Source organism: Aedes albopictus, chromosome 2, assembly GCF_035046485.1.
Source record: "Aedes albopictus strain Foshan chromosome 2, AalbF5, whole genome shotgun sequence".
NCBI lineage: Eukaryota > Metazoa > Arthropoda > Insecta > Diptera > Culicidae > Aedes > Aedes albopictus.
In genome coordinates, this window is record NC_085137.1 from 3,953,625 (window position 1) to 3,965,160 (window position 11,536).

General features: G+C 42.6%; 2 protein-coding genes across 2 annotated transcripts; both read right to left on the minus strand.

The window, feature by feature from the left end:
* Positions 1–478: 478 nt before the first annotated feature.
* On the minus strand, positions 479–3,113 carry LOC109411696 (lipoma-preferred partner homolog). The gene has a single exon (XM_019685269.3). The coding sequence runs from the start codon at positions 2,941–2,943 to the stop codon at positions 1,165–1,167; it is 1,779 nt and encodes a 592-aa protein (XP_019540814.2). The 5' UTR covers positions 2,944–3,113; the 3' UTR covers positions 479–1,164.
* A 2,979-nt stretch (positions 3,114–6,092) lies between these two features.
* LOC134285953 (uncharacterized protein K02A2.6-like) lies at positions 6,093–9,203 on the minus strand. The gene has a single exon (XM_062847510.1). The coding sequence runs from the start codon at positions 9,201–9,203 to the stop codon at positions 6,093–6,095; it is 3,111 nt and encodes a 1,036-aa protein (XP_062703494.1).
* Between the last annotated feature and the right edge of the window lie 2,333 nt (positions 9,204–11,536).

Below are 11,536 nucleotides of genomic sequence, written 5' to 3' on the forward strand. Positions count from 1 at the left end.
CTTTAGGAGATAGTAACACATAGAACAAGACTTCCAAGTTAGAACAAAGATAGAATTTCATTGAAAAGCTGACAACACTAGCGCCGTCATATAACAAGTTGCTTCAATCAATATATTTTAGACAAGTTTTATATTCATCACTGACAACAGGAACTGTCCCGAAAGTTCGTTAGAACTCGAATCGTAAGGGGGGTTCACCTACGCACAGTGGCGGGCCTCCATACAAAAGTCGGACAAAACCTGGTTGTTGCTACTAGAGACCGAGAGCACTCTGCGTCAACAGGGATGGGGTCTTGTTAGTAGGGTAGGATGTGAGATCTGGGAGTCACCAGGCACTGAACCCAGGACCTTCTGGATACGAATCAGAAGCGGTAGACCACAAAGTCTGTCGTTTATAAGGCATTCTATTCGCTTATAATAAGATGGAAATATAAGGAAGTCCCAGCCCAGATGCGTTTACATCATTAAAACACTTGGATTATCTACATTTTTTATTGGTTATCATAATTTCTGCGTTTACATATTCATAGTTTTACATGTCTCTATTTTGTAAGCTTTACAACATGATAAACAATTATTTTTCCACGTGTTTCGATTTGTAAAAAGAACGGCTTTTCGAATCTTCTATCGGTAGAAATGCAATAGCTATTTGATACCTATATCTCATTTCAAAACAACTTTAAAATGGATCCTCAATCTTGTATTGGCAATGTTCATTGTATCGATAATGTACTTTTTGTTACATTTTTTTCGTTTTCATAGACGTAGTATTCACATAAGATGGAATGTTATGTTTGTTTGTATATCAACACGATTAGAAGGGAATGTCGAACTATATTATTAAATGCATCTGAATGTTTTAAAAGTTACGATTATAGATGTGCCACAATGCCACTAGACAGAATAAAAATGGTTGAGCAGTTTTCTACCACCACAATCAATCTACAACTATATCAACAGCCGGAATGATAACAACGTACAGTATCGTCTCTTATAAGTTTTCCCTAAGCTAACACGTTAAATCTTATCTCAATATTTATCGGAAAAAATCTGACTAATTCACTTTCGGACGTGAAATCGCTATTAGTGGATTAAGCTGCCTCTCTAGCATCTAGAACCGACAGTGATGACACCTATCAAACATGGTCGCCGCCGCATACCGCCTTACAACTCAGTAGTCATGTGGCTGGTCAAGGCCTGAACTCTCTTGGCGTTACAGCTCTTGCAGTATATGTGGTCATCCAGTGGGTAACAGCCGCGTCCTTCCGCTTCGGATGAGAGCAACAATCCGCAGTCCTCGCATTTGTAGCAATTGATGTGGAAGCTGCGATCCAGTGCCACCACGCGAATGGTCTCGTCCTGTCCTGGTTCCGGCATGATCGGATTGTTACAAACGCAACATCTGGGGGCAAACTTTTTGTGGAAATCTTCGATGCAGTGAATCTGATTGGTCGCATCAACGGTAAACGGGATTCCATCCAACGACTTGCCACAAACGATACAAGTAAAGCATTGAGGATGGTATGGCTTTCCAGTGGCTCGAAGAATGCGCTCCAGAATGGGTTTCAAGCAAACTGAACACTTCTCCAACGTGTTCAGGTAATCTTCCTCACAGTACGGATTACCATCCAAAGCGTAAAACGGTTTTCCCTGAAGGTTGATCTGACATTGTTGGCAAGTAAAGCAAGCTATGTGGTAAATTTGGTCCATCGCCGTGCAACCGTTGTTCTCGCCTACGACACGATCGCCACATTTGACACACGTACCGTATGTATCCGGATCAGATACGTTATCCATCGATTGAACGAGCAAATCGGTTAGTGTGTCTACTTCGGATTCCTTCGGTGGGTGACTTCGATGATGTTGATTTGATGCACTAGTAATTAGGCTGTCGTTGGGACTGTTAATGCCACGGGAGTTCACATAGGGTGTGTACAAAGAATAATTGGATCTTCCGGACATTTGACTGGTGGGACGAGGGTTGATGGGTTCATAGATCGATTCATATGTTGTTGATCCTTGTGAACCCATTCCATAAGTACCGTAGAGCGATTGATGATGCATGTTGTTGGCATAAATCTGATTATTTTGAGATATGTTACTGTAGGTTTGACCACCGACACCTGGGCCAACCATATTGTATGTAGGTTGCGGTTGACGTCCCATCGGTGGAAGATCAGTCGCTCTTCTTAGCTCACTATACGATGAACTTACTGGACTTGGTGGTGGAGGGAATTCGTCATCGTTATCCTCCAATGTTAGTTCATTAAGCGACAATGGAGCTTGCATTTCCTGAACTGGTGGAGGAGGAAGCTCATCTGAAATCTGTCTTTGAGTGAACGGCTTGTGGCCATTATTGTGAACGATGTTACTGTAAATCAACCCCTCGCCATTTTTATTTCCACCGGGAACATTGGCGTAGGTAACATCCCCCTCGTAGAATCGTGTGGCAGTATTTTCATACACCGCTCCATCTGCCTGCCCTCTCTGTGGTTTAACATTCATCATTCTCTTGTGGTGCTCCAATGCTTCCTTCTGCTGCTGGAGCTCTACTGCATTATCAAGAGTTATTTTTCTCACCCCCATCTTTCCAATCCCGCCACCTGTTCCGAAATTTGTGTTCGTGTACGGATGCTCCTCTAGACCTCCGTGTCCCGCTTGTCCTTGGAGCAAGGTGGAGTACGATGGTTCGCAATACTGCTTGACGTGGGAACTTTTTGGCACTTGCGGCGGAACAGTGGACGGAGCCGGTTTTTTCGACGGTTTCGGTGGAACTGCCGGTCCTTTCTTACCCATCATGACCATCCCGGGTACGATTATTCCATTCGGGCCACTATCCGGAAGGGGGCCCGTGTTGTTCTGTCCTTGAGCCTGTTGCTGTTTCTGAGGGTCATTTGCTGACCTCAGCGAAAGATGTGCCAACTGGGAATTGATGTTATCCATGGAATCTGAATTCACTTTGATGAATCACTGAAATTTCTCCCGAAAGCGGGATGATTCACACCTATTTACAGGAACTAGGTGAGACAAATTACGAGAAAAAAACACTTTTTAATGATGGGAGCTGCCCTGTTCTCTGCAAAATTTTCCTTTTGTCTGCACGAATGACATCATTCTGACATTTTATAAACAAGAAATTCGATAGACGAAAAAGGGCGTTGACGAGGGGTAGGACGGTCGAAAAACACGGAAGAACAAAGGTGTGAAAACATAAGAAAAAATTTTCCCGACACGAATGCCTACTATGGTAAAGTGTCGTAAATAAATAACAATAATAATAATAATAATAATAATAATAATAAGAAAAATTGAGCTGGGTTTGGAAATTTTGTGATACAGTAGACGTTCGATAAGTGCAACATGTTTACGTTTCACTTACCGAATGAAATTCGATAACTGCAACAACTGACAGACGTCACATAACTGTCATTTGCTGCAGAATGCATCCAATGTGCATTCGAAAAACATCGCATTGCAACAAAAGTGCATGCGAAAAACATCACATCGCTGTTGACATTTCATTTTGACAGAGAGCGGTGCGATAACTGCAAATTTGTTGCACTTAGCGGACTTGCAGTTAAAAAGCATTGCAGTTAAAGCGTTTGCATCGAGCGAACGTCTACTGTAAATACACAGAGAAAGTTTGATAGAGGCGCAGATCACTAGCACATTGCGGATTCAGCCTTGCATATTGAAATACGCATTGGCGCATTAAGTTTTTTCAGTCAAGTGCATTCGAAAAACTGCAACAAAATGCAATGACAAACTTGCGACCGGAAAATCGTTTGTTTACATAAAAAGTCTATTTTTTGTCGTCAAATTTTACTCATTTTTTACTTTAGAAATTGCTATTTTCCATTTGCAATGGCTTCTATTGTTCGTGCAGTTGAAAATCGGAATTTTTGACACGCGAAGGCGAGGGCCCATATGGCCGAGGCGGTAAACGCACGGGTATTCAGCATGACCATGCTGAGGGTGACGGGTTCGATTCCCGGTCGGTCCATGATCTTTTCGTAAAGGAAATTTCATTGACTTCCTTGGGCATAGAGTATCTTCGTGCCTGCCACACGATATACACATGCAAAATGGTCATTGGCAGAGGAAGCTCTCAGTTAAAATCTGTGGTAGTGCTCATTGAACACTAAGCTGAGAAGCAGGCTTTGTCCCAGTGAGGACGTTACGCCAAGAAGAAGAGGAGAGGAGGACACGCGAAAAACGATTTTTCTCCTAAACCATTTGTCGGACGTACGTCGGGCACAGTGCGCTGGATAGAGGGCCATGTCCGCTGTCCAGCGCACTACGTCCGACGTTAGGTTTCACGTATGGATTTTGAGAAAACTCGATTGTCGGGTGTGGGGAAACTTCGGGTTTCAACCGCGACGACAATAATATCATCATTCTCGATGCACATACCGACAGACACCGGATTGACCAGCTAAGAAAAATCCGGAAAATCGCCCACCGGAGGCATAGCAAGAGCTCCTCAAATTAATCACATAAATTGTTCGTAAGTTTCTACCGGATCTATGCGCATCTGAAAGACCCAAGTAACCAATAAGCCGTAAAAATGGCATTAAGTCGGCTCTATAGTCGAATGTAGAACCTGGCTAACAGAGCTAATTGGTTCTACAGTAGACGTTCGCTCGGTGCAAACGGTTTAACTGCAACGCTTTTTAACTGCAATTCCGCTAAGTGCAACAATTTTGCAGTTATCGCACCGCTATCTGTCAAAAATAAAAAGTCAACAGAGTTGCGATGTTTTTCGGATGCACTACAACTGCATTGCGATGTTTTTGAGTGCATTTTGGCTGCGTCCAACAGCAATTGACAACTGTTTGACGGCTGTCAGCCGTTGCAGTTAGCGAATTTCATTCGGTAACTGAAACATAAACATGTTGCACTTATCGAACGTCTACTGTATATCCTTTTAGCTGCTCAAAAGCCACTTTTGGCGCTACCGAAAGTCTTCTCAACATGTCTAAAGGGTCTAACTCGTTTTGTAAACAAACATTGTTTCTGTCGCTGCAGGGTCTATCTCGATCCACCCACGCATCTGGGGACCGTTATCAGAAAGATCTAACTTCGCTCTTTCTGATAACGGCCCCCAGATGCGTGGGTGGATCGAGATGAGTCCTACAGCGACAGAAACAATGTTTGTTTACAAAACGAGTTAGACCCTTTAGCAGTGTACGCAGAATATGGCACCGCAAGCCAAAAAAAAGGCAACAAAGAAGGCACGGCAACAACGCTTTGTTTTTTCGTTAGCAGATAATGACAAAATCGTCCCCGGTTTGTTCACAATAAAAACGGTTGGAATATTTGTCTCTTTCTATTCACATTGTGATTTTTGCATTGTTTTACAACTGAAACTCGACTCTGAGGTTTGCAAGAGTCTTAATTCGTCCAAATGCTTATGAACTCGATGATGTGGGTCGAAAATTTCTGCAAAAAAGCCGGAATATCGGCACACGCACGGCAAGCGATTTTTGTTTTATTGCTCTCATGGCCTGACATGCGTTTGTTGCGGAGCACCTTTGTTACCAACATGCACCGCTTATGACAAAGCGTTTGATTTTCGGCGTGATCCTTTTTTCGTACCCTGCCCTTTAGACATGTTATTGTATATTCAGTTCAAAGTTGGATTATCCCGACTGTTTGTGAAACTGTTCAGAACAGTCGTCGAATATCAAGGGGATTCTCGATGTATTCTACAGAAACCAATTCAGTAACAAATTTTGAAAACGACGTATAATCAATGGTGTAGCACTGATTATACGTCGGTTTCAAAATTTGTTACTGAATTGATCAGCAACTTTGTTCAAGCACATTGTTTCAAACGTACAGGTCTTCAGAATAACAAACATTGGCAATTATCCTGGAAATAATATAAATTGCATTTATTAAACCTCACTGTTTTGTGATAAATAAAACATGAAATTATCGATTAACATGAGATTTATTACGAAGCGATCTGAACTCTACTGCCTGCTTCTCGACACTGAAGCCAGGTAAGAAAAAGCATAAAAGAGAATAGAGAAACCGAGGGGTGCTCAAATATAATTCAATACAACATCCTCCTCACTTTAAAATGATTAATCAAATTCAATAAGAAAATCCTTAAATCTAGCCGGCAGTCGTGTTTCTCGTCTTGGTCTGCCCACGTTGGCGGTTGGCGTTCGAATCCCCTTCGGCGACTCCCGACTCTGCTGCATGGGACCTTCTTGTGTCATCGGTGTCATCACAGCTGCAGCTGCAGTCGACCTTGGCGACGCCGACGACGGCGCCGACACCGATACCGACGACGCATCATTTTCGTTTTGACAGCCGTTCTGCAGGTCACTGTTGTTGTTTCGGTGGTTGCTAGGAATTCGGTACTGGTGACAATTTTCCTCCTTTCCCAGTGATTTAGGCGTACGGTCAGGCGACGTATTGGGTTCCTTACGCGGTTTTAGATGTACTAGACTTCGGCGATAATTTGTCCCATTCACGTTCACTAGATATGACCGGTCACTCAGCTGGTCCAAAACTTTGCCGGGGCTCCACAGTTTCGATGCTTCTGGTTTCAGCTGCACATACACCGGTGAGCCAATCTGTAGATCAGGTAAGTTTCGCGTTTTCTTGTCGTAATGCCATTTGATCCTCCTCCTATTCTGCTCTATCGATTCAGGAACGTTTTCAACCACCTTTGGAATCAACTTTGTCCCTGATGATGGAATACTGCATCGGGTGGACCGGGAAAACAATCTGGCGGTCGGACTGGAGCCGATTTTGTTCGGGATGTTTCTCCAGTGGAGCAGCGCATACCAAAAATCCGCACCGGTTTCTTCGGTTTTCTTCAGGAGATGTTTTGCTATCTTTACGGCAGCTTCGGACTTCCCATTTGATTGCTGATGATTCGGAGCGGACGTAATGTGCTCGATGTCCCAGTCGGATGTGAACTTGGCCATTTTTCTGCTGACAAAATTAGTGCCATTATCAGTGAGAATTACCTGTGGCTTCCCATGTCGAGCGAAGTTCTTGCTGCACGCGGCGATTAGCGATTCAGGTGTGAGATCCCTTAAGATGTCAATCTCGAAGAAGTCCGAGTAGTGATCGACGGTCACAAGAAACTTCCTATCTTTTCCTTGATACGTGGTGAAAAAAACGTCCATCGACACCAGTTGAAACGGATATACAGGAATACGATGACTCATCATAGGCGGATTTGGTTGAGATGATGCAAACTTTGCACACACTCCACATTGCATCACGACGTCCTTGATTTGGCTGCTCATCCCGGGCCAGAACAAGTTTGCCCTAGCTAGCTTTAGAGTTGCTTCGATTCCGTTATGGCTGGTGTGACATTTGTCAATTAGAGCTCGCCTCAACTTGAAAGGGACCAAAATTCGATCATCACGGAACACGATGCCCTCCTGCATAGACAACTCATTGCGATAACTGAAGAAAACTTTCACACCGTCCGGCAGTCGGTCTGCTGATGTTGGCCAGCCACGTTGAATGTAGTCCATGATTGATTGCAGCGTGTAATCCTTTTTCGTTTCTTCGATTATTTCGTCCAAGCAGCTATCCGTTACGCGAAGATGGGTAGACAACTGAATTTCCTGAATCTCGCGAAACACCTTGTACACGTTCAGCTTTTGAAATGCTTCCTTCATATCCTTGTCATCGTATGGCGCTCGAGACAATGCATCCGCCACAACGTTGTCTTTTCCGGTGACGAACTGGATCTCCAGGTTATATCGTTGCAGATTCAACAACATATGCTGCAGACGTCTAGGTGCTGATAGTAACGGTTTGCGAAACACATTAATCAGTGGTTTGTGATCTGTTTTCACCGTTACTTTTGGGTTTCCAACCACCAATTGGTCGAACCGAATGCACGCAAAAAGAATCGCCAATAGTTCCTTTTCTATTTGTGCATAATTACGTTCTGTAGCGGTCAATGTCCTGGATGCGTAGCCAATCACGCCTTCATCCTGATATACGACGGCGCCCAGTCCAAAACAGCTGGCATCGCACTCGATCGTTAATGGTTGCTTGGGGTTGTAGTAGCGCAATGTTCGGACGTCAGCAACCAGCTGCTTTACTGCTTTGAACTCCTTGTCTTCAGCTGTTGTCCAGTTCCACGGTACTGATTCCGATATCAGCTTGCGAAGATTGGTCAAATTAGAGCTCAAGTTCGGAATGAACCTGCTCAGGTAGTTGACCATCCCAATAAAACGATGGATTTCTTTCCGATTTGTGGGAACAGGGTAGTTCTTAATCGTGGTAATTTTCGTTTCGTCCGGATGTAGACCCTTGTCTGTCAGAACGTGTCCGTAGAACTTCACAGACGACTGACACAAGACGAGCTTGGACTTGTTCAGCTTCACGTTGTGCTCATCTAGGCGACGAAAAAGATTTTTCAGACATCTGTTGTGGTTGACCAGTGCTTCCTCCAGTGTGTCGCCGATGCCATACACCAGCAGATCATCGGCCAGGCATTCAACTCCCTCGAGACCCTGGATGACTTCCTGAAGCTTCATTTGAAATATCTCAGGAGCTGAAGAAATCCCAAACGGCAAACGTGTCCACCTATACCTTCCGAACGGGGTCCAGAACGTTGTGAGTTTGCTACTTCGTTCGTCCAATTCCACGTGCCAAAAACCCTTCTTGGCATCCACTGTGCTGAAGATTTTAGCTTTTCCCAACTCCGGAAGAATCTCGTCCAAAGTGTTGAATTGCAGATGCGGTCGTTTCAAAGCCTTATTGAGAGGTATCGGATCGAGGCATATGCGAATGCCTCCAGATTTCGGTTCACCACGCTGAACGATGACGATGTTGCTTATCCAATCCGTATGCATCAGCTCCTTGACGATCAGCCCATCCTTCTCCAATGACTCCAATTCTGCTTTCAGTTTACTCCGCATGGCAATCGGAACGCGGCGTGGTGGTTGAATAGACGGTTGCACGTTATCATCGACTTCTAGAGATACTGCTCCGGCGAATTTTCCATATCCTCGAAAGAGTTCGCTGTGTTCAGCCACAATTGCCTGCGCTTCGATTCTGTAGATCTTCAGAAGTTCCAGTTCTGTCTGTGGCTTGCTGAATGTAACAGACTTGCAAAACTTCACGAACCCCAGCTTTCGCGAAGCTTTCGCCGACAGTAGTGGTCTGTGGCTCACATAGGCTGACCAGATAGTAACAAGATAAAAACGGGACATATGAGCATAAAATACGGGACATACAAAATGTTTAAGGCTGAAATTATACATTGTTTCATATACACGTTAGGGAACGATTATGTTCCAAAAGTTCTCAGATATACAAATTCGTGTACTCTTATAAAAGCGAATACATAAGAAAACCTGCGAATGTAAACAAAGTCACTAAAGTTATCTTTAAAATTATGTCAAAGATAACGCAACAAACATTATTACTGTACAACAGACGAATAAGCCACTCCTGAACTTGATTTTAAAAACTTTGGCTGAATAAGCTGTTATTGTTACTTGAGAAAGAATCAATCAAACAATTAAAAAATTAAAGCGTACAAAAGTTAAATAATTAAAAGACAAATAAATTAGATGTTTTTCCGCAGTATTTATAAGTGATTTTCAACGAACTTCTGAGAAATTTAATTTTGAAGACAATTGAAGATAGTATGATTAATAATCGTCTTAGTTGTCTTAGTTAAAGTCCAAATCCCATTTTATTAATTTTTATCCATAATTTTATTCACCTCTTAATTCTATTATTTTTGGCCAAAAGTTGGAGAAGCCATTTTCATGTGATTTAAAACCATAAGAGCATACAAATCTGAAAAACTTTCGAAATTTAAGTCGCACCAAAACAATCATAAAAATATGTCTCGCAGTTATAATATTTTATTTCTTCTTTATTTTTTTTTTGCAATTGAAGAATGACTGAAAATTCTAAAAACTATGTATGTTTATTTTTGAATGTAATTATTTTATGATAGTCGTAGTTTGGTGTATTTTTATTTGTTCTTCATATTTGTGGGCAACTATTTTAGGAGACATGTATGAAATTGTTTCGACAAATATTTTCATTTTTCCAATTTTAAGTCTGAAATCTCTAATCATGTAAAAAGTGTTGATGTCATCAAAGCTTCCGATAAATCACATTATTGGAATGATTATGTTGTTTATCTTCAACTCCTTTCTGCATGACTTAATAATTTCAATTAAAAATGATTGATTTAGAAAAAAATAGAGGAATTAACATTTTATTCTAGTAAATTCCTGTAGAATTTCTGAATAACCTAAAGGATATATTCTAATGTAATACAAAATTATAGCTTAACACTTCACAAACTACATTTTAAACTTGTTGAGAATTTGAATAAAAGCACGAAAAACCAATTGAACTGTGAATTTCAGTAAGCTCTTAGGAAATATTTCTGATACTTCAAATCATTAATATTGGACTCGAAATTTTAACTGGACGAATCTTTACTTGTTAATCAAAAAATATCTGTTTCATTGAAAAGAGTAATGAAAATATTTCGACACATTATCTTAATAAGTCAAACTTAACTGTTTTTTTTCTGTTAACACTAAGATGCTCGTTTTCCGAAAAATACGGGACATTTCGACCTTTTTCCTCAATACGACGGGACAACCACAAATGGTCATAAAAACGGTACTGTCCCGTTGAATACGGGACGTATGGTCAGCCTAGGCTCACATCCACCACCTGCAGGACCAGCAGATACCGGCGACCCTTTCGACGGCAAGGCACCTTCACTTGGCCCAAAACGTTTATTGGGCTCCCTCCGAAGCTTTGAAGACGAAGAGTTGTTGGTAACAGTTCAACCTTTTCGCATCCGCAAAGCTTTTTCAGCCAATCATGACCGATCAAGCTTGTGTTCGCTCCGGTATCCAACTCGCAGTCGACCTTACTCCATTTTTCACTGAACTGCATATCTAATTCCGCCAGCACGCTACCTCCTTTACTGGAATTGTCGTAAATTTTCCCAATTTCGTATTCGTCCTCGCTGTCCTCCGATCCGGCTTCGTGTGATGTTGAGCCTTCTTCATCCGAGTCACTGCTCTCATCTCTGATCTCCTTTACCTTCCTGTTCCGACGACTGTGGTGCTTGCTAGCCTTACAAACACGTTCAAAATGGTTTTTTCCTTTGCAACGGTGGCAACGCTTTCCAAACGCTGGACACGTACCCTTTTTGAAGTCGTGAGAATCCCCGCAGAACTTGCAGCGTTGAACTTGTTGCCGGGAACGGGGTTTCGACTTCTCAATTTTGTTCACCTCCATCTCTGAAGTTCCAGCCGCAAGATCCTGTGAGCGCATAGCCGTGATTTCTTCTGCCCGACACATGTCCACTGCTTTTGTTAACGTGACGTCCTCAATGGCCAGCAGCTTGCTCCTCATATGAGGCCATTTGTTAGACGTGACCACTTTGTAGGTAATAAGGGGGCATCCATAAAGTACGTCACGCTCAATGGGGGGGGGGGGGGTTCAGAAAGTGTGACAAGCAATGAATTAGGTATACGAAAATCCCGTACGAAGGGGGGAG

Excerpts from the sequence above, each read along its gene's own strand:
- LOC109411696 (XM_019685269.3), bottom strand. The coding sequence starts at position 2,943 with ATGGATAACATCAATTCCCAGTTGGCACATCTTTCGCTGAGGTCAGCA.
- LOC134285953 (XM_062847510.1), bottom strand. The coding sequence starts at position 9,203 with ATGTCCCGTTTTTATCTTGTTACTATCTGGTCAGCCTATGTGAGCCAC.